At 40.5% G+C, this 25,836-nt stretch overlaps 1 protein-coding gene across 3 annotated transcripts in view; it reads right to left on the bottom strand.

Moving 5' to 3' along the window:
* Nucleotides 1-6,347, bottom strand: part of SMARCAD1 (SWI/SNF-related, matrix-associated actin-dependent regulator of chromatin, subfamily a, containing DEAD/H box 1) — a 46,887-nt gene extending 40,540 nt beyond the window's left edge. For all 3 annotated transcript variants that reach the window (XM_041484230.1, XM_041484232.1, XM_041484231.1), the window contains exons 1-2: nucleotides 6,241-6,347; nucleotides 5,801-6,015 (exon numbers count right to left, since the gene is read on the bottom strand). In XM_041484230.1, the coding sequence (XP_041340164.1) occupies nucleotides 5,801-6,002 (202 nt within the window). In that variant the 5' untranslated portion in view covers nucleotides 6,003-6,015; nucleotides 6,241-6,347. The remainder of the gene's footprint in view (nucleotides 1-5,800; nucleotides 6,016-6,240) is intronic.
* Between the last annotated feature and the right edge of the window lie 19,489 nt (nucleotides 6,348-25,836).

The following is a 25,836-nucleotide window of genomic DNA, read 5'->3' as shown; positions in this document are numbered from 1 at the left end:
CGGCAGCACGGGGGCACTCTCCCGATCCGGGGCTCGGTCAGGGGAGCGCCTAAGGCTTTCGCCTTAAGGGACGAGGATCCACGGCTAAGAGAGAGAGGGCTGCTAACCCACAGGAGGTAATGAAGAGATGGACTTCAGCGGTAGTGCAGTCTGGCTCAAACCAAATCGGCATACAGCATAACAAAACACAATACAACACTTTTTTAAAACTCATGTGCTTGTGAACCAAGCACCAATGGTGCTGCTAACTCTGGAACCACAATTTTGGCTGGAAGTAAAGGCAGTTTCTTCTGTCTCCATTCAGTAATGCAGAAACTTGCTGAGTCAAATTACTAGAATGTAATGTAGAATCACTTTGCAAAACTGATTTGCCAGCAGACAGATGAAGCTAGAATAATTAATCTGATAGTCAAATGCAGTAAGGAGCTATATGGCATCTAATTCCTTCATAAGTGATAAAAGGCTTAGTTTTAGCTGAGTTATCAAAATCTAAATATTTTCTATCACTTTGAAAACACAACACAGGATTATGGTAATGATTTTTAGAAGAGGTAAAAGTTCACTTCGCAAATGAATCTTATTTTGAAAAGCCCATACATCTGCAAATTTAGGAATGCCTAAAAACTGTTAGTTCTGAAGCAGCAGTACACGGTTCCAAGACAGACCTCCCTGCACCCAAGATCAACATGTTGGCAGTGGAAGCCTCCTGAGCAGTACCTTCTTCTATCTCTCCATTTTAGGAAGGAGATGTGTTGTCCTTGATGCAGTTGCTTCATCTGAAAACTGATTAAGTTTTTAGATGAATACAGGAGAAGAGCAAAAGAGACCTTAGGGAACATTATGAAGTTGGGTTATCAGGGCAAAGGCTATCACAATAGGACAGAAATACAAAACTCATTAAAAAATGTGATTCACTATCAGAACAAGTCTGTACGAAACATGAGAATTTCACATCTATACTGAATTAACAGAACAGATCAAGGCAGTTTTCATGGATCTTTGCCTTGCAGATTAGACTAAATTTCAAACAAATTCCCCTTGTAAGCAGCATGACATAGAAATGACAGGTGCTCATGGCGACTTTGCTAAGAGGTATCCTTACTGAATTTAAAGGAAAAACCCAAGGAAATTTTACAGAAATATGACAGTCTTAAAAGTAATGACTTTGCTAAGAGGTATCCTTACTGAATTTAAAGGAAAAACACAGTCTTAAAAGTAACTTTATTCTTTACAATATAAACCTTAGACAAGATATGCATTTAAATAAAGAGTATTTACTGTTTCCCTTAGTGATTTCTCATTTTATTTTATTTAGCAATTACTGTCCAGTCTTCATGACAGCTCCCAACTCCCATACTTATAAAATGTTGAGTTACCTGGGGGGTGGGGGGGGGCGAGGGGGAAGCATTCTCCAGATTAAAAATCTTCCTCCACCTATTGCACTGAACAGAGTACCCTACTAAGCAGGGGGAAGCAGAAATCACACCTGTAACAAGGAGTTCTCATATTTAGAACAAACTGTAACCTAATTGTTGGAGGCAGAATTTTCTAATTACAGGCAATTGAAAAGAACTATTAAGGAATGCCTACAATCATAAGACCAGTTTTTGACCCGGAAGCCAGAAATAGGAATGATCATAAGTATCCCTATATGCACACATTAACATCAAAACCAAAACCCAACAACAACCACCAATTTTTGCTACCATAAAAAGAGAATACACCGCCCTGTAATTCTAAACACAACCTCCTACACAAATCATACACCACACTCTGAGAAAGCCAGCTTCTCTCCCAAGTGAAAACAAAGGTAAACCCAAAGCAAAAACTGAGGCAATACTTAAGAGGCTTACCACATTTACTAACATTGTCCAACAAGCATTGTCAAATAGAAAGTAACTTCCACCTAGTTTTGGAAAGCAGCATCAAGTACATGCTGCTCAAGTCTACAAGGTCATAAGTATTCCCTTTTCAAAGGAAAGTCTTTTCCATTGGCTAAAATCCACATGTCCTAATCCTAAATGTCAGTATTACTCTAAAGTAATTATTAAAGCAGCCCTTTTGAAATCATGATTACTTCAACACATCTTGCCACAAACCCTTAGAAAACTTCACTTGATACTGCAGTCATTATTTCTTTCTGGAAACACTCTAAGTAGAATTACACTATGAACTGAGACATAAGCAAAAGACAGGGCTTCCTCAGATCCCAGAGAAAAAGACAACAGAACAAAAAAGAGCAGTCCCAGTGTAAGTGAGCTCTGAGCATTATAATCTCAGACTGCAGTAATTTAGGATACATATTCAAACAGTACAGACCGGATATCAACAAAATCAGCCATCAATAACAGGGTTATATGTGGTAGTTTAATTTCTTTTACAACTTTTATTTCAATTCTTTTTGGAAGCTTAGTAAGCATGCTTTTTGAGACCTGAATAAAAGCCTCATTTTGAAATTCATGTTGGCAATTATTCTAATTTGTGCAGTTCTGGTACAGTTCTGCTCCATTTTTACAACAGTCTAGAATCTCATTCTCTTAGTACATCAAGCTATTTACATAATTAAAAACATCTAAATGAAATGAAGATGCTTCACTGTTTCCTTAACAGATTAAGATATACAGAACTATTCAGTAAATAATACCAATTTGCATGAAAAACTGCAGTATGTCACTCCAGTGTATTTTTCCAACTCTTTTTAGACCTATCCACCATATATAATTTGGTAACTGTCTCCAGAATTGGTTTCTATGCCTCAGTAAACGCAGTCCAGAATTATTGCCTACAACCTGGCTGCAAAGTCACTGCAGGTCTGTGTAATTTTGAGTATAGACAAGTGTACAAAGATGACCAATTCTTGTGGCCATCACACCACAAATTGCTTATTAAAGCATAAGGGATGCATGTTCAACACAAAGGAATGAGAAGCATGACCTACAGACATAAACGGGGTACATAACCACCTACCAATATTATCTTGTTCTGGGAAAACAAAACTAAAGAAAATTGCTAAAAAGATAATGGTGGTTCATGACACATCAGAAAACAACTGACTATATTTTTTGAAGATAGATGACATTTAGACAATCCTATACTGTGTTAGAGGTGTATTTCAGAGCACTTGATAAAACAGAAATCTGAGGAAATCTCTTGGAAATTATACTGAACTATTTGTGCTCCTGAAGGATAAAGACTTTTAAATTCTTTTGAGATACGCACAGTGGCTGCACAATACCAAAGGAAATAGAACAAACCCCCAAGTGGTTAGCTATTTAATAGCATATTTGTTTGTACAAGTGAAATAAGGATCACTCTCCTCTTCTTTCCCCAGTTTCTTGTACCAGTATTTTGTAAATCACTTGGTCTCCAGAAGAAACCTGAGTAATTGTTGACCTCACATGATTCACTGAGCATTAGAGCAAGTTATTTTTGGTGAACCCAGTGGAAACTGCTTCTCATACAGAACAACTCCATAGTCTGACTTGTTGGGGCAGTTAGCAGCACAGAGTACACAGTGCCATAAACTCAGCTTTGGGTCTTTCCACGGCCACTCAGCAATAACAACACCACCAACAAAAAAAAGCTGACTGTTTTATTTGACCCAAACCAAGAAAAAGTCTGTCTTCCTGACACTAATTAGGAAACACGAGGGACAGGCATCTGCTAATCAAATCTAGTCTTCTCTATTACATTAAAGTGCCTCATATCACGCAGACAAAATCTGAGTGCTTTATTTTTCATTACATTCTGTAGATGTAGAAAATGTGATTTCATTTCTTAAAAGGTTATTAATTCTTTAAATAGGTTACATAACATTGATGTGCAAATAAGTGGGAGAAAAAGTCACTAAACCACCTGATCTTCTTTAAACACTCAGTATCTGTGAAAGATGAAGCATTATGTATATGCAGAGCACTACTAATTACATCTCAGTTTTAAATGTTAATTGGTGCCCCAGTTCTACACCAGCATCTGTGTCCATGGATGCTTATTTCAGTTGGACACCTGCTGTAGTTTTGGCTGCTTCTGCACTCTGTCCTGTTTCACTGTTAGCTACCACCATCTCCCACTGGTTTTCCTCACAAGCACTTAGCCTTACACTACAAGTCTTTTAGGCTGGCTTTCGCCTTTCTTTTTATTACCTTGTATCTAAACTAATGCCTCTAAATTGGTGTTACATCCCTTCTCCACAGTCTCCCTACAGAATTTAAGGCAAGGGAAACCAGCATTTTGAAAAACAAGCACTGAGATTTGGTGGCAGTTATGGTCTAGCTACATGCTTACACTGACAAAGTCCACAGGCAGATTAAAGGAAGAAGTACAATACTGAAACAAAGTAAATCCCCAAAACAAGCAGCACCATCCATTACTGCAGAACTACAGTCACGGCTCAAGAAGGGTCCCTGCAGTCAGTAACTCCTCCACAGCACAAGACAATGATTTACCACAAACAGGAAGGGAACACCTGTTCCAAAGTACACTTCTTCTGAGTGCCCCTTCTGCCATACAAGCATTACAAAGACACATCAGCAGAACCAGAATTAACAACTGCTTGCTTCTTCTGCAGCGCTCTCCCTGTCACCAAAACCTTCTTTGCAAGTGGACAGGTTACTCAGTTAGAGACTGGCAACTTACATGTTTTATATATTTTAACACAGAACACTGCTTGATATTTCCTAATGTAAACACTCCAGTCAACTGACAACAGTCAACCTGCAATAAACCAAAATTTAGGGAAGAGTAAATATCCATCTCCTGTAATGCTGATTTGGCTCAGTTTTAAAAGAGGAACTCCTCCTTGTCCACAAATGGTTCTCTGTTATCACGAAGATAACGTATTGTGAAAAACTGCCTTGCACCAAGAGAAAGTCACGTGCAAAATAATGTAGTTAAACAACACCAAGAGACACTGTTGTTTCATTTTTAAAATAAATGCATAGTCAAAGTCTGTCTGATCTCTCCAATAACACCTGTAACTCAACAACTGTACCACAAGTTATATCTCTGAAAAGTACCAAATAACCAGCAGGAGATACTGTCTGTTTCTCAAATCCCCCAGTAACAGGAAAAACATACTGGTGAATGTGATTACACAGCCAACAGCAATTTCAGTCATTAGCATTAACGAACAAATCCAAACAGGAACAGCACATCCCTACTGTCGCAGACAGAGGAAACTGACACACTACAACACAAAGTTCTTGACATTTCCATGAAAACACCAAGCTTCTGCCACAAAAGAGGACAAACACTACAACAAAACCATTAACACAGTCAGTTCCTGAGAATTAGTACCAGGCCTCTGAGCTCTTTACAAAACCAGGCCCAAGTGAAAATAAACTGTTCCCTTTCTTTTCAATTCCATCTGTGATGCTCCATGATGCATTAGCCAAGGACTCTATTCACAAAGTGTTGCATCTATCAGACAATTAAAAATAAAAGCCATTTCTTCCTTGAAAACCCTGAAACGCTAGCATAAAATAAGTAGCAGTAAATAGAGTTTACAAATTGGAAAACATAACACTCTCTCAACATCTAATCTGAAACTTACTTAACCAATTAAAAAAAGCAAGTTATTTCAGAAGGTTAACAATTTGCCTGTAAATGCACATGTTCAATTAGAACATACACTGATACTTTTGTGGAAATCGTTGTGAAATGCTTGCACAGAAAAAACACATTTGTAAAACAAGCAAACACAAACAACCCAAAATGCCAAACACCAAAACAACAATTACTTTATTTCTAGAAACCAAGCACTTACACTGCCCTTAAGCTGCATGCAAAACACCTGACTCACCAGTTCTCTCTGTCACGTCCGAAGCCGGAGTGCCTGGCCTCTTGCTGTCACCCGCACCTTCCTCCTCCTCCGCTCCAGCGGCACCGCCGGCGGCAGCAGCGCCAGGTGTCCCGGCGCAGGCCGCGGGCGGGCACGGCGACACCTGCTCCGCGCCCTTCCCCTTCCTCTCGAAGCGGAACCGGTCCAAATTGTAGAGGCTCATACTCTCAACCTTTCTGTGGGAAAAGCCAGCAAGGGGAGAGGGCCCGTCTAACACAGATAGGAAAACGCTGGCCAAGCGACCGGCCGGCGCTCCCTCAGGAACGCGCTGCCAGGCGGCTGAGAGGCTCCTGCCTGCTCATCCATCCGCCCACCCACCCTCTCTCCCTCTTCCCCGCGCTCTCCCGGCCTCCCTCCCCATCTCCCGGCGGTCCCGGGCAGGGCGGCGGGCCCCCACGCACCGGTGTCGCAGCGGGGCGGCGGCAGGCCCGGGCCGGCCCCGGGCAGGAGCGCGGGAGGGCGGAATGAGGCCCGGGCGGCGCGAGCACGGCGCGCTCCCCTCAGGAGCGGCGCGCGGGGCTGCCGGCGCGCGGCGATGACGTCACGGTCGCTCCCGCCAATCGCCCGGCCGGGCCGGAGCGCGCGGGCGCCTTCCCCCTGTGGGGCGGCGGGAGGCGCGGCCCTGAGGGACGGGAGGGACGGCGGGCTGGCGGCGGGCTCGGTGCGCTTCTGCGGCTCTCGCCGCTGCCCCCGGGGCCGAGCGGGTGTGCGGGGTCCTGCTCCAGACACCGCAGCTACGAGTCACGTTTGTGATTCCAGATCATCGCGAGTTCACATCCCGCCCCTCAATCCCAAATTGAAGTTTGGGTGGAGAGCCGCGGAAAGACCATCATAGGAGATCTGGAGCCCTAAAATAAGGGGTCATGCAATCGAAAATAGTTGCGGTTGGAAGGGTCCTTAAAGACTCCTATTTCCAGTCCGGAGAGCTTCCACTAGACCAGGCTGAAAAACTCATCCAAGCTGGCCTTGAACACTTCAGGGATAGGGTACTCACGGCTCCTGTGGGAACCTGCTACACTGCCTCACCAGGATCACTGTAACGAATTTCTTCAGAATGTCCCTTTTAGTTTGGGGCCATTCCCCCTTGCCCTGTCCATACATGCTGTTGTAAAAAGTCTCTCTACATCTTTCTTGCAGGCTCCCTTCAGGTACTGGAAGGCCACAGTTAGGTGTTCCCTAAGCGTTCTCTTCCACATCAAGCAATCCCAACTCTCTCAGCCTTCCCTCAATAGGAGAGGTGCTCCATCCCTCTGATATCTTGGTAACACCCAATCCATCAGTCCATGTCCTTCCTGTGCTGGACCCCAGAGCTGGTGCAGCCCTGCAGGTGGGGTCTCACCAGAGCAGAGCAGAGGGACAGAACCCCCTCCCTCCCCTGCTGCCCACACTGCTTTGGATGAGCCCAGGACATGTTTGGCTTTCTGGACAGTGATTGCCATAGTGAAAACACCTCAGCAGGGCTGCTCTCAATCTGTCCATCCCCCGCCTGTATTAATACCAGGGGTTGCCCTGACCCAGGTGCAGCACCTTGCACTTGGCCTTGCCAAACTTCATGAAGTTCCCATAGACCCACTTCTCAAGCTTGTCCAGGTCCCTCTGGATGATACTGTTGCAGGATATCCAGTTGAGATGGCCACAATACACAGAGTATCACCATACAATTCCAGAAGGCTTTAACCCATACAGAGTAACACCATACCACCGCAAAAGGCTGCAAGCATCTGCCCTTCTTGTCGTCCTTCAGCCCAGCCTTTTATCCCCCTCATGTCCATGCAGTGCCCCTGTGTGCCCTCTGCTCCCTTTGGTGATGGGTCAGTGCCCCTGGGCACTCCATGGCTCATTGCTGTCAGTGCTGCTCACCTGCTGCTCACAGCTGCACCCACGGGGGATGAGGCTGGCCACAGCCCCACCCCAACTACCACAAACTGTGTGTACCTACATGGTGTCCCATCACCAGGGGCAGTTTTCAGCTTAGGTTCCTCAACATATTTCCAGCATTGTGTTCCTTTGGCAGAATAGGTGGGAAAACACCTCCTTTTGCTGTCTTGGGTCAGGACCTGCTGCCATGCTGGGTTTCAGTGGATGTGTGGTTGCAGAGCATGTGCAGCTGGGTGTGCAAAGGCACCTGAGGTTACCTGGTATTGCACAGAGAACCTTTCCAGAGCTGAAATGGTGACCTTAAATGGCAAAGAGGTACTGAAACTACCTTTATCTCTTTAACATACCAGCCAGCTATGAAATAAAGCACTTCAAGGCCTGACAGAAATGAATAAGCATTATACTGGCAAGCCAGGTGCAGCAGCTAATAAAGACATTCTGGAGAGATTAGGCTGACTAACAGAAAACCAGAAAAAGAAGCCACTTACCCATCCATTGTGCCAGCTCTGTAGTTCTGGGCTCACAGGATGTTCCTTCACCCTTAAAGTTATTTGACTTTTAAATTGCAGCAGTCAAACACCTGAAAAGCAAAAGGATTTGGAGGAAATCAAGTTTCAGTGATGATGTCTTGCCTTCACATCAAATATTAATCTACACTTTGGATAATAGATTAAATTTGTTGGAAACTGCCTTCTGTTAATCCCAAATACAAATAAATGTGTAAATGGAGCAGAAGAGTGATTTTGCCCCCAGAAGTGGATGCCAAGACACAGGTGGATTTGCAGACTGGCTGGTGTCTGAACAGTGCAGTTCAGAGATCATCTGAGGTTATTCCCTGAGGTTATCCTCTGAGGAGGACTAAATTGTGCTGGAGAAGGAGTGCCTGGACTAGACACACTGTTGACATATAAAAAGGCAAGAGATCAAGGGCTTTCATGCTCAGAGCAGGTCAGTGTGAAAATGGAAGAGAGTTTTGCCTGTCAGCACAAGTTCAGTCTCCTACCAACTTGAAATTCCACCCACTTGAAAGGCAAGCTACCCCAAAAATGGAAATAAAAAAACTTGTAGGAAATCAGAAGTAAAGCTGGGTGTGGGTTAGAGGAGGAAAAAAGTATGGTCCATGAGGACACTTTTACTTTAGCTCAGAGAATTTGGCTCTTTCTTGGGACTTGATAACCATGGCAAAGCTCATGAGCTTCTCTGCAAAGCATTAGTACTGCTGTTAGCTCCTCTGATGTACTTGCCTCACACTGACTTATTGCAGCACATCAAGCATCTAAAGGTTAAGGACTCCAGCAAGACTTTGACCACTTTTTCCATGAGGAAAGAATGACACACTGTGCATGTGATAGACGTTGAGCCAAGTTGTTTGACTGACTTGGACGCAATTAAACAATGCTGTTAAGTGTGCAGAGACAAATGGGCTGCGAGGCTGCAAAGCTGAACGAGTAATACTGGAAAAGTTGAGAAAAGAAAGATGAAAGTGGGGAAAGTAAGTGTAAAGGGGAGCATACACTCAGGTCAGTCTGTGTTTGTGACTCAACAAGGCAGTCAGGAACATTAGTCTTGGTGAAAAAGTAATAAGAAAAAACCCATAAATTCCAGAACTTGGGAGAAGAAGCAAGTTCAAGATAAGAAAACAGTGAAAATTAAGGGGATTAAATAGAACACTCCAGAACATGCCAGTTTTAAAAGTACTTTGTTTACTGGAATTAGCATGAACCTAGAAAATGCTGCAGCAGATTACTTCAGTTTTTACAGTGCTTTGAACTTGGAAAGACTGGGTAATTGGTAGGTATTAATATTGTTAACAAGCTATTGTGAATTCCTGGCAAGCAAGGCAGGAAAAATGTCTTTTTTGAGGTGCTAATGACACTGGTTAGACAGCTCATGCTTACTGGAGAACTGACAGATTGCGGTCTGCTATTGTTTAGAATGCTGATTTGTGAGATTTTTTTTAAGAATGGCAGCAGAAATTTGAAAAGAATCTATTTATATACAGATTTGCTTTACATGCAACATTAGAGCTGTTACATTTGACTTGTTTTTACTTAAGACACAGTTTTGTTGCTATGCCAGTGATAGAGGAGCATACCAGATGGTATGTAGGCCTTCAGAGAACTTTATGAAGGCTTATAGATCAGTGATATATAATAATGGCCTGAACACTGAAAGAAGCAAAAGAAAACAAAAATGTCATTTTAAAATTACTCATTTTGAAATTGATGCAAATTGAATTTTCTTTGTTCCTAGGAGAGGGAAATTCAGTTTCAGGAGTTTGGTAATAGAAGTTAAAACCTGGTGAGATACCAAGACTCACATTCATTTTAGAAATTGGCAAGGCAATAAAATTGTTGTTCAGGAGTAAATAATCAGCCAAGACAAAATGTGTCTACAGCCGTTCCTGACAAGTCTCTGTTGTTTACACTATTGTTCCTTAGATTCATGCCCTTTTTGTGCCCTGTCACTTCATCAACTTTGTATTAAGGGAAGGTCTACCTCAGCTACCTCATGAGAACCCACTGAAGTGTGCTGTGGTGTAAAACCAACAGGGTCTGTGACAGGTAAAGCCTCACAGCATCTCTGTTGGGGCTTGCCCCCAAATATTGTATAGGATTGCTGGAAAGAGTTTCTGCTTTGTTATCAATCGTGAGCAACAAGACCAGTTGTCAAATGCTGGTGGGTTTGTACCTGATTCTGAATAATAATAATAAAGAAACCTAAAAAAAAATTTAAAATCTACTAAAATGTTAAAACTAATTCAGCTGCCACCGAAAAAAGCAACTAGAGTTGTACGTAACACATGATGTTGCTGTAGCAACATCACCATACCTAAATAATGAATATCCAAACTGTTTTGTGGTGTGAGCTGCACCGTGATGGCAGAGTAAGGCCTCAGATGGGAACTGTCTTAGCCAAGGGTTTTTTCCTTTTTAATGTCCATTGCATAGACAGGGTTTTTTTTCTACTCAGCATGCAATACAAAAGAATACTCTTTGGGAAAGAATAAGGGAAGAAGACTGATTTTGTAGTACAGCAGGTTTTATATTGATATTGCTTTATGTAAGTATCATTTTTTGTGTGAATGAAGATACTTTAAAACTGTCTGTTGTGGTTCATGTTTTCTAGGAACATGAACCATTCTACTAATCTACTACCATTGCAGACCATTTCTACTTTTTGTTTTTCACCTGAGGTTATTTTACAGATATATGTATATGTGTGTATATATATATATATATATATGTGTGTGTGTGTGTGCGCATATATATGTATATATTTTTTTTCACTTGTTAAAAAGTAAACACATTTTAGTTTCTTTTTCTCTATTTCTCTCAAGTAGTTAGTTGCTCTTTTTTTGAGTTTATATATATTTGATTAAGAAACAAGAGAGATAAAAACTTGAGTGTAGAATTTCAGACATTGTGCTTGCTACCCATTTCATTCATTTGGGCAAATGCTCTCTCAGAAATCAAGCTGACCATAATCAAAGGCCTGGCTAGCTCTTAAAAGGCTGTGACTTGTCAGAAACCATGCATCCATAATACTTCTGCTGGGTTTTTTGTTTTAACTTTCAGGTGAATATTACTTACAAGCACCTGCTGAATTGTGGATAAATCTGTCTAAGGCTGGAACTCCAGTTTCATTGGAACAATCTTGGAGTTTCCCATTTCATTCAGCTCCCCCAGCACATCACCCATGCAGAGTTCACCACAGGCTTGCAGGCTATCTTTAGATCCTTTAATCCATTCATAATAACATGTGGATCATCATCGGCTGTCCAATTTGTCATTCCTCAACATCCCCTGATTTAATGGTATCCTACATATCCTAAGCACTTTGAATCTGTATTGAGTCAGAAGATTATTCTAGAAAGGAAAGGAGTAGGGGCTGTTTATTTAGTACATAAAGAGTTAAAAACACTTGAAAAAATGCAGCTTCATCAGAATCAGTTTTGCCTGACATGCTGAATATATGACCTTTGGAACAAAAAGAAGCTGCAGAACTGTGTGAACATGCATCATTATCAAGGATTTTGGCTTGTCATCTGCAGCTGAGACCTCCCATATTGTTTGCAAATCACAGACAAATCGCTTTTTTTGCCTCAAGGAACCATTTTGAGAGAAGGATAACCTCAAAAGTGCAGGCCAAAAGGTACTTTAGTTCTCCTGGAGCAATTGAAACTAATACATTTCCAGTGTGTGCTTCCATACTTACTTTTTGGCTTACTTCTATCAGGCTACACTGCTCTAACTCTTCTATACTGTTGCATTTTTGACGTTGCATAGTACAGAAACTGACAGAGTAAAAATGAACAGAAAACTGATGTTCTTTGGCTCAGCATTCATATAACTGTTCCTATAATTCACCAAAACAATGTCATGGGGCTTGCAGAAATAAATACACAGGAGCAAATACATATTTACAGGGTTATGTTTGTTTTGTTGGTTTTTTTAAAATTGTATTTATAAAACCTGATCCAGCTATTTTCCCCAGTTACTTTTGAAAGAGAGAAGGGCTGAACTGGACTTCTGAAAGAGTATCTTTCAATAACAGAATTTGGCCTTAAGAAAATAAAATTTGTTCACTAGCATGTAATTAGTGCATAAACAGTAGCAGAGTTTTATCATGTACAGTTCTGAATCTCAAAGGAACTGGAGCAAGGCATATACACTCTTTCACGGCATGCATTTATGTGTTATTTTATACTGCTTTCTGTTTAATTCATGCTTTTAAATTATATACCCTCATTTTACTGCAAATGGAGTGCTAAAAGAATCCGTGCCTGCATTGGTTAAAAAAAATAATCTGATCCTAAAATACATAGAGCAGTTTTGGGTTTTTTTAAGAAGAAAAACTCAAATCCTCCTTTGAGCTGCTTTTATACTTTCTTTGGGTTTCTTTATAAACGACTATAATTTGTTACTTCAAATCTTGATATTTAAAAGCTGGAGTAAAGGTTTTTGTAAATGAACACAGAAAAAGATTGAGTACAAGTACACTTCCACTCCTAGGATCAGAGTTCCTTCCTTCATGTCTCTTTCTGTAATTGGAACAAACACACTTTGTTTCATTTTATTGTGCATCCAAGGAAAATAAGCCTATTCCTAAAAATATATCTTGATATTAGAGAAATATTTTTAACTTCTCATTTCCAAACTTGAAAATCTCATTAAGAAGCTATCTTTAAAGCTTTGGGACTTAGAAAGGTCACACAGGTAAATTGGGATTTACATGACATTTTTTAACTGCGATTTAAGTCAACACTGTCATATTATTATAAACTTTGCAAGAAAGGATTACTGTTACTAGGCTCTATTTAATTATTTGCACACAGTAAAATCTTCACACATTTGGGGAAAGGATGACAATTTCCTGTCCCATCTCTGTAGTGAGATTTTATATTTATTCTAAAGTGAAAGATAATTTTCAGGGCTGTGACACAACCAAGCTTGAAACACTTTTCATGAGAGAGACCTATTATGCGAATAAAATGCCAAGAAGCTGTAATCACTTAATGCACATCCACACCCTTGCCCCACACACACACCTAGAGAGCAACAACCAGCATGGATTTTTGAAAATGTGCAATGTCAAAATTGTTTTGAAGCAGAGCAGGAAGGCTCACGAATATGGAGAAAACAGCAAGTGTTATCTGTGGTGACTATAGTAAGGCTTTTGGCAATGTGTCATTATGACAGATCCATGACTTTGGGTATCCTATGGCATTCCCATTAGCCATACAAACACAATCCATGTCAAACTCCAACACTGATTAATGGCCCAATAGTGACTGGTCAGTATAGAAGAATTTATCTAATGGGGGCATGTTCCTATGGCTTTTGTCCAATTCTTGTATTTGCAATACAGATCACAGGATGCAAACTGTGTATGACACCAAACTGAGACAGGACTGTAAGCATGCTGGAAGTCCTTCGCTGAAAGTAAGATTAAAATTCAAAGTGATCTTGCAAATTAAAGAAATTGTTAGAAAATAATTATGCGTTACTCAGCAGCAAAAGAATCACTGTTCCATACAGGATCAAAAAGGAAAACAATAAAGAGTGGCATAAATACAGATAAAACAGATGAGGGAAAAAAATAGCCTACATAACCATTCTTCTGGAGAAGCAGAACTGGGTATGATAACAGGTCACACCACTATGAAAAATGGAAATGCCATGTTTGGTTGTACCAAAAATGTACATCCCCCAAGACTGCTGTTTTCTTTGAGCAGGACTGTTATGCTCAGTGCACAGTAAGACAAGAGCATTGTGTCCAGTTTGGGATGTACAGCTTGTTTTATTGTGGCTGAATTGGAGATAGTTCAGAAACAACCTCTATTTATTCTCATTTCTTGAGATCATGGCCTTTAAGGAAAAGTTTAATAAATAAGATGTGCTGAATATAAAGCAGAGAATACCAAGGAAACATGTCTGCAAGTGCACATAGAAACACTGCAAGAGGTAGACAAACATCTGTCCCCTATTTTCATGAGAAACAGAACATGTAGAGATGGCATTAGGCTTAAGAAATTCTTTCAAACCATAGACATAATTAAACACTGCAGTATAACATCTGGTCAGATTGTGAATTCGTCATCATTAGAAACGCTCAAGAACAAGTTAGGCAAACGTTTTTCAAGGCTGACATAGTTATAGTTGATCCTGCCTTCAGGCAGAGAAAGAACTGGATGATCTCCTGCTGCCTCTTCCAACTACATTTTAAAAATCATTATTTCTCTTTCTCTGTTTCCTTACTCTGCTTTCCCCAGCTCCCTAATCTGTCTTCTTGCACCCAGTTTTAACAGGAACAACTTGGGACAGCTCAGAAAGTCATGCAGTCCTCATGGAAGCTTTCCTTAGTTAACCCTTTTAATTAATTTTTGCTGTATGAAACAGAAATATCACATGAACAAGCCCATGCAGTAGATTTTAATACATAACAGTTTTCTTTGGTCAATATTTATGTATGCCAAATGAGAAAAAATAGTGTTTGAGTCTATTTACAGTATGGGTTTTTATGAGACTATCAGGGATGTAATTACCCCCCCCCCCCCCCCCAAAATTCCCAACTCCTTCTTTTAACATAAGAACAAAAAGAGGGAAGAGGCAAATGCTGAATGAAGGACTGGATCTCAAGCTAGAATGAACCAACCTACATGTTTTAGAGATAGTTGCTACTGCCTCTACCTAGGTGCTGCTTCTGCCCCCGTGGTCTCTGCCCCTCTGTAGCTCAGGGACAAAAGGCAAGCAGGCCATGGCTGCATGGACAGACTTTCCAGCCTCTGGCAGTGACTGCAGCTGTAGCTGGGCTCAGGGATCCACTGGTCTGCCAAGGGCTGGGGCTGGCAGGGGTTCTCTTATCCTGCTGCCAACCACACTTGGTGATGAACATCAAAAAGACAGACAGACAACCATGGTCAGCATGGAAATGGGCAACTTTCCTTCTCCTCCTGCAATCCCAGCAAAGCCAAGACCAGAACACAGAGCTCGCCCAGCCAGTCCATCTCCAGCCTCAGAAGTAGGGAAATCCAGCTGATAAGCAGTCCATAAAGCAGTTATCAACCAATGGAAAAGACCCCATATAAATACCATGTTTTCCCTGGTTTGTTCCCATACAAAATATTTTTAAAGGTCCCTTATTTCACTGTGAGAGACCGCACAAGAGGAGCTTGGCATCACACAAAATTAATCTCTTGAGTTTTTTCAAATTCTGACTGATTATATTTGCTTCTTTTTGAAGGGCAGGGCAAGGGTAACGGTTAATAAGGGTCTCTGAAGACTTGCTTCATATTTTAAGGCATTGTTAACATTTTCAATTAAAACAGAATAAACCTTTTGGGATAGAAACAAATGTGCCTCTTAATTGGCATGGCACATTAAGCACAAATAAACACAATATATATTGCCTGCATAACATGAGCTATTTACTACGTATTCCCTAGCAAGTATTGTGTTGCCTTATTTTCTAACTTTCTGGGATGCTGACAGCTCAGTTTTCAAATACTCATGAAGTCATTAACATTTTTGCCACTACTGCCTGAGCTTTAGAAACAAACGATTTTAAACTACATTCTCTCCTTTAAAAAGACCAAGAATAATAAAATACATATTCTTAGACCTCTCTCTTTTCTGGGACTGTTTGGTTAAACAATCTAATTTTGACAGACTTTTTTGCTAGAGCTCCATCGTCTGCATGTCACAAGCTCAATTACTGCTCCACTGACGTCTTGAGTACCATTCTGAAGAATTCTCTCGCCACTTCTATCAATAGCAAGGAATGACTTGTGTGCTAAATGATGGCCCACTACCGATTTTTATTTTGAGCAGAAATCTCCTCCTCAGGCTCGTAAGGAGGGAGAGCAGTAACGGGAATGTTCCTGATTTAGAAACCAAAGCAAGCTCATTCTCCTGGCCACCAGGGGGAGAGGGCTGCCACCGACATTTATAAAGTGCTCAAATCGACTTTGAAGATGCAACTTTTTTTGCTTACTAAGGCTTTTTCAGAGATTTGGGTCCATCAATTGTCTAGCTGAATTATTTATGAGGAAATGATTAATTTTAAGTTTTTTTTCTAAAATACTGTGAACACCATAATGTAATACAATTTCAATTAACAAATGTCAAATAGTTGCTATATGGATTGTGTTCTCTCCTTAGGTTGATGTTGCATGCTATCTTATTTTAAAGCTAATTCTACTATTTCTAATAGGGCTGATTGCATAGTAGGACAGAACTTAGCATAAGTACAGAAAAATACTGCACTAAGAGAAAGGAACAAATTTGTTCAAAGCATGGTGACACAGGATGACACATACCCATCCCTTGGCCTAGTATAAACTCTGAATAAGAACAGAAAAGTGAAAAAAAAGAAAGATAATGCATTTTAATGTTGACTTGGTACTCAAGGAGAGTAATGTGTATTCAAATTACCTTCAGAATGTAAGGAAAGAAGTTTAGGGGGGCTGCGTGTTGTTGGAACAATACAATAAAAATATATTTAAGATTAAATGATAATGCAAGTCCTTCATGTAGTTACTTTTATGGATATTGTATCTTGCATTTCTCCTTCTGAGCAGGTAGCATGATTGCCTCACATGTCTTCTAATATTGTTTTTTTCACACGTTTACATTCATTGTGGCAGAAAAACCCACAGAAAGTAGGATATATATCACAAAAGCAAGTTCCATGAAGGAGCTGTTCATAATACAGCTCGACTTTTTAAGTGGCAGCTGGCCAGATTTAAGAGTAGCCGTGAATTTTTAACCGCAATTAGGACAGAAGCTGACTACGGCTTGTGGTCAGGCACACGAACTTTGGGTCGGAACGAGTTTTTGGGTGGTGTATAGGTAGCCTTCAGCCCAAGTAACCAAAAAGGCAGAAGTGATGCAACAGCCAGTGTCCACTAGATGCCAGGCTTCCTTTGCGGAGCAGAGCGCTGGCTCCGGCTTTCCGCACGCTTTATCCCCATGGCCTCCGAGGTCCCCTTCTCTCCAGCGCAGAAGCTTTAAGCACCAAATCCTGATCCCGTTCAGGCTGCCTCCGGTTTTAGCACTGTTATTCCTCACAAATTTTCAAGAGAGGCAAAAGGCTTCCCAGAAGGACTAAAAATAGGAGTTGTCACTAAGAAGAATTGGGCGTTTTCTGAGTCCCTCCTTTTTGCACAAGCAGAAAGCTCCCAGTGAAGAGAATGGCATGAGTTCTGTGATTGACATACTCAATCTGCAAACAAACCTAGCTGAACAGCGGCAAGGAAGAATGCTGGCTGCCTCCTGTGCTCCTGCTGCCATCTTCAACAGGTAGGTGACCTCCAACCTCTGGCTGTCATCAAATAGGCCAGGCAGCAGCTCAAAATATTGACTTAAAACTACAATGGGGCAATATTTGCTTTCTGATTATCTTGCTTCTGTAGTTGAGGGAGGCTTGCAGAGTGCAAGCATCCCTCTGTATGGGGGGAGAGGGGGTGGTGGGCCTGTAGCCCTCCATCAGTACCTGGGGCAGGGCACGCTCCATTATTCATGATGGACCAGCCAGAGCAGCAGTAGGACTGCACACTCCTCCAGGAGGTCAACAGCTCTTGGCAGTGCTGCCCCCACATGCTGGCACAAATCCAGGGTTTTCTGTTGGGATTTGGGTTACCTCTAAAAAAATGGCAGGGCTATTGGAAGCCCCACTGGTTCCAGTTTCTGAAGACACCAAAGTTGTGTGGTGCTTGTGGTCTTACTAAATGGAATGGTCTTAGTAAATTCTAATTCATCTTTAGAATCACAGAGTCATTTACGTTGGAAAAGACTTCTAAGGCTGTTGAGTCCAACCATTAACCCAGCACTGCCATATCCACCGCTAAACCATGCCCACAGGTGCCACATATCTACATGGCTTTTAAATAGCTCCAACACTTTCTATTATGTAGGTAACCTATTCCTATTCTTCACAGCTCTTTCTGGTTTGTTTTTGGGGTTTTTTTTTGTTTGTTTTTCCCCCTAATATCCAATCTAAACCTCCCCTGGTACAACTTGAGGCCATTTCCTCTCATCCTACTGCTTGTTCCTTGGGACAAGAGACTAATCCACACCTAGCCCCACCCTCCTCTCAGGCAGTTTTGGAGTGATGAGGTCTCCCTGAGCATCCTTTTCTCCAGGCTGAACACCCCCAGCTCCCTCAGCCACTCCTCACAGGACTTGTGCTCCAGACCCTTCCCCAGCTCCATTGCCCTTCTCTGGACACACTCCAGCACTTTCTTGTAGTGAGGGGCCCAGAACTGAACACAGGATCTGAGGTGCAGCCTCAGCAGTGGGGGATGATTCCTTCTCTAGCCCTGCTGGCCACAGAGTTGCTGATGTCTTAGTTCAGATCAGTAATCTGCTGTGAGTAAGCACCTCAGTTTCAAAGAGTTGATTGCAGAAGAGAATACCTAATTAAGTAAGACCTCTGGCGAGTTAGAAGCTACATTAGTTAAATTACCTATTGTTAACTTAGAATATTTACTACTCAAAAATGACTAGCTATATTATTCAGAAATCCCTTTCTTGAATCCAAAATAGGATAATGGATATGAACTCCTTCTGGAAAACATAACAGACCAATTAACTTTAAAAAATCATGATGGACAATGATAATAAATGCATGGCATACTTGCCTCTCTACAACTTACACAGTTTCATTAGAAACAAAAAAAAAAAAAAAAAAAAAAAAAAAAAAAAAAAAAAAAAAAAAAAAAAGAAACTTTTTGATTCATTCATTGAAATCAACTTTGGCAAACAGACTGGTTTATAAGATTCAGTATCCATGTTTATTCTTTCTGCTCTCAGATTTTGTCTCTGTGGGCCCTGTGTAGCTGTGTGGCAGAATCTGCAGTAAGCATCCTGTGCAGCTCCTACAGACTCCGAGCAGAGACCTGGGGTTTTGAGAAAACCACGGAGTGAAGCAGTTCTCTGCTCACCTACCAGCTCCTCCTGATAACCCTGCCCTACTCTACTTGCTGGAAACAATTAGAGGAGCAGAATAGGGCACTCTGCCACTTTGCCTGTCATCAGCTTCCCTATTGAGATCAAGTTGCATAAATGTTAATGGTCCTGTCTTTCTCATGCTCAGCACTGTTGCATCCCTAAACTCCCCAAAACTTCGGGTTTCAGTCAGAACAATCGATGTATGTGGAAGGATTGCTGTGGTGTTAAACCTTGTCAGCACCATGAGCTGGGCATTTATTTTAGAACTTGTGAGCATAAAGGAAAAATGGTGAAAAGGGCTGCTTGTATCACATACAGGAGAAAATGTTATTCCCTACCCACGTTAGAGGAACCAGCCATTTTACACTGGGCAGATCCTCGCAGATAGAGACATTTCTTTATTCATGTAGCTCAGTGAGTGGTAAATGAGGCATGCTCACAGAAGTTATTTGGGATGGAAATGAGTCTAATTAGTCTATCCAACTTAGGAATAGCACTGTGAAGCAAGTCCGGGGAAGTTGGGAGTTTAGCAACAGAAATGGCAGTGGAGAAACAGAGTTATGTGCTTTCCACAGTTAAGCAAAACATTTATTTGAGGCTTCATCTGACAGAATAAACAATAGATAAGGGGACAGTTCAAGCAGGCAAACATTTCTAAGAAACTGGCTTTAAAACATCCTCATTTTAATTGCAGTGTCTGTAAGTAACCTCTTACATATTCCTGCCTTAGTTTTCGACTTCATAATTTGTTGTACAGTAAACAGTAAAAAGCTTCTCAGTTACTTCAGAGCTTTCTCAATAGGGCAGATGTACTCCACACTTAAGTTACACCAATAAAAATTGGTGTCTTTTGAGGTTAGCAAGGGCATAACAGCGATTTTTAAAGTAGGCTGCTAGAATATGTACATGTATTTTATGTACTGACAAATCTTTTAATCGCAGAGAATCACATCTAGCAATGAATCACATTCTTGGAGTGAATAATTCAGCCCTTGACGCCAACCTCTGAGGGAGAATATTGTGGTCATGGTGTCTGAACAGTGTGGTAGCTATGGCTACCTATATAATTCTTAGCAATGGAAAAAAAAGTGACAATGACATTAAATTTAATCAGGTTCCCCTTTTCTGTGGTTCCCACTGGGATGAGCCACTAGTGTCTTGCCTTAAATATTCAAAGCCTTCAAAGTTTGCATGTGTTCATATACTGGGACAATATCCTGCTAATACAGAACAATGGATCTGTCATGTATTTCTCCTGTGGGTAGCCATAAGTCTGAATTTAGTTAGTATAGGGTATTATGATTGCTGCTTCTTTAGTGATTGTCTTTACATTAGTCTTCACTTAGAAGGAAGAAGAGCAGTAATGAAATGTAGCAAAAATACAATGAACTTGGCTGTTTTGGTTTGGAAATATGGAGCAAAGGACTGTGTCTTCTTAAAAAGATCCAGCTTTATTTCCAGTCACACTTCATCTGATATGAATGAGCTGGTACTACATATCACATGGCTGAATACATTTGGGAAACATGACCTAACATATATTTAGCAAAGAGAGCTCAGAATCAAGCTACAGTAGTTAAACGCATAAATTCTTTGAATTCTCATTTTGCAAAATTCAGTCATTCTTTTTGTGTTTTGTTGGCAAAGCTGTGAAAATGTGAGTTTTATTAATTAATATTTAATAGTGCAGGAACTTTCCTTAATCTGCGGTAAAAGCCAGTAGTGAAAAAGTTGAAACTGACTAAATACTTTTGATTATTGATTTGAAGCAGATATTTTAAAACACAGACTTTGAAAAACATTTGCTTTTTAAAATTTTTAATTGTGAAAGAAAAAGTAAAGAAGGGTATTTTTTGCTGGTAATTTGAAGTTAAAAGCTTTGCAGCAGGTAAATGTGCTACAGGAAATCTGGTGCCTGTACAGTTAAGCACATTTGACAGAAAATCTTTCCCTAATTTATATTTCTTTGGAGAGTCCCTGTGATCAGAAAATTACCAGATTTGTGATGATTTAATATTTTCTCTTACTTTTCTTGTACATTAATGGTGCTTATCTCTGTCCAGCATCATAAACCAAAGCCTTTCTAATACTTTTTCAGAGCATCAGAGCCACAAATTTGAAAGCAACCCTAGTAAGGTCTGCCTTCTCTCATACACATACCCATAAAGGAATACTGGTAAGTGAGTGAACACATTTCATAATTTCCACATGCAAACCAAAAAAAAAAAAAAAAGAAAAAAACCCCAACCCCTTTATAAGAGGTGATTTCCTCTGCACACCACATTCTTACAAACTGTATCTCATTAAATGATTGGAATGGAAACTAAAAAAATGCCACCCTCTCCTATGATACAGTACATCATAAAGGAAACAGGATGTCAGCCAGCTTTATTTATTTTTCTAGGTTGTTATAGAGTCATATATGCTACTCATGATCCTGCTGCCTGAATGCTTCTCATAATTACGATTTGCTCATGTGAAAGAAAAATAAAATAATCTCTCTTGCCCTTTCTTTGCTTTGCCCAGGACAGACCAAGCACCCAGCTTTATGTTATTTGGTTTAGGTAATTTAACATTAAAGAGTTAGAGCTCTATTAAGCATGTAGCAAGCACTACACACTTTTAGTTTTACATCATAAAATCCATTCTGTATAGGGGGAAAAATCCAAAAAAGCTTATTTGAGCCAGTGTAGTCCACATCCCAGCTAAAAAATTAAGCTCCATAATTTGATCCAGGCCATCAGTATGATCAGCCTCAGTCCCTGAAGCTGCAGCACACCAGGTACAATCTAACAGTAGAGCTGGACATTTAATTTTAGTTGAAAAAACAGTGTCTCTTCAGGCACAGCCTGTCACTATGGGATTACAGAAATTCTTGCCCAAACAGTAGCAAGAGCAGGACTGCCTGTGTTTCCCAGACACACTTGCTTTCTCCACTTGGAGATTTGCTCCAGGTGGGATGCAGGGACTCTGGCCCTTTGTCTAGGTCTTTACAGGCTGCCCCACTTGCTCTGAATGCAAATTTCACACCAGTGGCTTTTACACTTGCACAGGCTGATGACACAGCATGTGTGCAGCAGCTCCAGTTTTTCCCCAGTTTAACACACACGTGAAGGTCAGACATCTTGGGCTTTCCATGGATGTGTGCTGCAGAGCACATGCTTCCATCCAGGAGATGCCACATAAAGAAGGAAAACCTGCCCAAGACTTCTGAGTACCTTCAAGGATGAAGAGAGGAATGAATTCAGCTTGCATGAATTCTCTGTTCCTCTTTGCTCATTACCCAGATTCTCTTGGTGATGATTGCCCAGCCCTGTGTACAGACTTTGGGTTGAGATTCATCTACATTTTAATCGTGTGCTTGGTCCTGTTGTATGAACACTGATTCAGACTCTGATGTATGTTTTAAAATATCCATAGGACTAGCAATCCAGTTCTATTTTTTTGTTTTACTTATGATTTTCCTTCAACCTCCCCTCACCAAAACCAACTTACCTCTCTCACTGCTGCTTCAAAAGCTTTGCTTTACAGGTTGTATCACGGATACGATAATGACAGAAAAAAGGCTTAGGAGAATAATCACCCCAAGCCTGCTGACACCAGAAAGTGACATCTGCTATAATTAAGGCCTAATAATGAGCTACATGGTAAGATATGAAGCAATACAAAGCAAGTGATGAAAACCAAATTTTACCCCTTGCTGTGTCAGACTGTTAACTGTACAGCCAAGTAGAAGAAATGACATCTACTTTGGCAAAATAACTTTTATATCTCCAAAACAGTGACAACCAAATTTAATCTACTTAAAGGAGTGCCAGATCTTTCTCTTCTCTTGCACAGCAGTAGCAAATACCTGACTGTGGTGACGAACTCTCTGTGTGTGGAGATGCAAGGCTTGACTCTATTTCAGAAGGTTGATTTATTATGTTATATATTATACTAAAATGCTACATTAAAACTATACTAAAAGAACAGAGAGAACAGAGAGATCAGAAGGCTACAAAGAACAAGAATAGAATAAAATGCATAACAAAAATCTTGTGACTCCTCACAGCCTTGGCACAGGTGGCTGGATTGGTCATCGATGGAAAACAATCCACATGGACCAATCATGGATGCACCTGTTGCATTCCACAGCAGCAGATAGTAATTGTTTACATTTCTCTCCTGAGGCTCCTCAGCTTCTCAGGAGGGGAAAAATCCCAGCAAAGGATTTTTCATAATATCATAGCTACACCTGAGTAGTAGGTAGCACATGAAACAGGACAGCAAATAAAGGGCTGAGCTAGTCAGTTTAAAATTTTTATGCCTCATAAACTGGCCACAAGCTTCCAACCTCTGTTCTGCACCAGGGTTTCACTGAGAGCCTGTGGAGTGTAAGGGGAGTCAGCTCAGTTTTCTGACCTGAGACCTGGGGAAAAAAGAGTCATTTCACATTTAATCTCAATCCAAGGAGTTATTGTGTTTTCCTTCATCTGTGTATTTTATGAACAATTGAAAATATAACAGCTAGTCACTATTGCTTAAATAAATATTTCTATTAGCATTTTTCTCTGGAATAAGTAAAAGGTGGGTTCAAAGTAAATTACTACTAACAAAAGATTTTTTTTTACCCAATCACATAGCAAATCTACAAACTGTGACACCTAAATGTGATAACTCCTCCTAGTCTGTATGTTTTAGATGAACCCAAATGATAAACAATTGTTTCCCCAGTGAAACTGCAGAAATTGCTTTAGGAGCAGATATCACAGAGGTTGAGAAGAACAAGAGTGATGACAACAAAAGGGTTCACCAACAGCCAGCAAGGTGTCAGCACCACCTCACACCACAGGGGTGCTAAGAGGAAATAGCATAACCATGAGAATATTTCATCAGAAAAACAGTATTCTCTCTTTCCTGGACAGATCATGTCACTCATGGCCAAAGCACCACTCTTACCTGCACTGATTGCCACCCAGTTGTCACAACTATATATCTGAGAATAAATTTGTCATAAAAAGCTTTTTTCCCTGCAGTAATGTCTACTGAAGATAATACACACTGATAGGCTTAGTTGTCATTTTAAATTGAAGGATATAACACCAAGACCAGGCAAACAGCCAACCACAAAAAGAACAAAATTACTGTAGGAGAAAGCAGAAAAGCAGGTTGTGACAAAAGATTGTGCTCAACACAGAGGCAAAAATTCAAATATTGGCATTTCAGTTTGAATTTTGTCTGAGAATCATATAGCAATTAATAATAGGAAGCAAGAAAGCTACCATAATCAGGTTTTTCTAAAAATTAGTAGTGGACCAAGAGAGAAATGTCAGGAAGTTTTTATTCTTCCCACCTCCTCTTGAAAGCCAAGTTAGGATCTTAGCATTAATGCAAAAATTGTCAACAAGTTCTTTTGTGCATGTAGGGAAACGATGCTGCCATCCTGCCTCTTCTTTCTGGTTCCACAGTTAGATCCTACTACAGGAATCTACACATGTATTTCCCGAGAAAATACAGGTTTTAAGGGATGTTTAAAGAATAAATCTGTGAAAATGTTTAAACTACTTTATAATATGGAAATATATATATGGAAAATGGGATCCATTCTGCTATAGCATGATGCCTAAACTTACGTTTGATGCACATTCTATTTCCTGTGATTATAAGAAATAGTGCACATGGTTATCTTCAGTTGACTCTTAGAATTGCTTCACTCGTTGTTTTATCATCATAGCTTTTAACTTCAAATTCTTGTGTGGGTCTGAGACTAAAACGAACATAAGTGTACATATATTTAAACTCCAGAATCTGTGCATGTCTGCATAAGTATTCAGTCCCAGTATAACAACTTCACTCCCTGCATTTTCACAAGAGAGGATCAAAATGTTTTATCTAAAATACTGAAGTAAGTACTGAAACTGGCAAATGTGAGCCCCCAAGAGGTAAAAGCAAATGAGAGGTACCCAGAGTGACCACTTCCAAAGGACTGTAACAGAATTTAAAACAGTCACATCATCAGTAAAGCCATTTAAACCAGAAGGAAGACTGATTATCTCATGATTTGGTAGAAGAGCTGTGTCCCTAAATAACATTACCAATGGATGATAAAAAACCCAAAAAACCAGGAAGAGCAATCCAGACAGATTAACAAGAGCCAAAGGACTGCAGCTGTGCCACAGGATAAAATCATGTTATGTATAATACAGATTTCAGATTGTGTGGTTAATGGGCCACAAATTAACACTTTTTTGCTTCAAATGCTAGTTCCTCCAAACCTGTTGCAAAAAACATACAAATACCCATGTCCCAGCTCTCTTACTTTATTTTAGATGCAAACTCTATAATGAAATTTTTTCTGGGTATGATTAAGGTAGCAGTTGGCCAAAATGAAAAGTTCTTCCTTCAGCTTTCTGCACTGGCCATAGGGAAACTACCTGCCTCCCTTTCTGGGGTAAGTAAAGGTACTAGTTATGTACTAACTGGAAAAGATGCTGTTACAAAGTGAGGCTATGTGGGCTTAATGAAGGTGTGGCTTTTTATTGCTCCATTTTCTGGATCCCTGTGATAGCTCTCCTGGGGGGAGCAATATAATAAAAAGGGTAAGCTGATACGGCCCTTTGTAATAACAATCTTCTTAATTGCTTTACTCATCTCTTGCAGGGGCTCGCCTCAGGGCAGCACGCC

Source organism: Pyrgilauda ruficollis, unplaced genomic scaffold (genome assembly GCF_017590135.1).
Source record: "Pyrgilauda ruficollis isolate IOZ18807 unplaced genomic scaffold, ASM1759013v1 scaffold65, whole genome shotgun sequence".
Lineage (NCBI taxonomy): Eukaryota > Metazoa > Chordata > Aves > Passeriformes > Passeridae > Pyrgilauda > Pyrgilauda ruficollis.
This window is presented reverse-complemented; position numbering and strand designations above follow the sequence as displayed.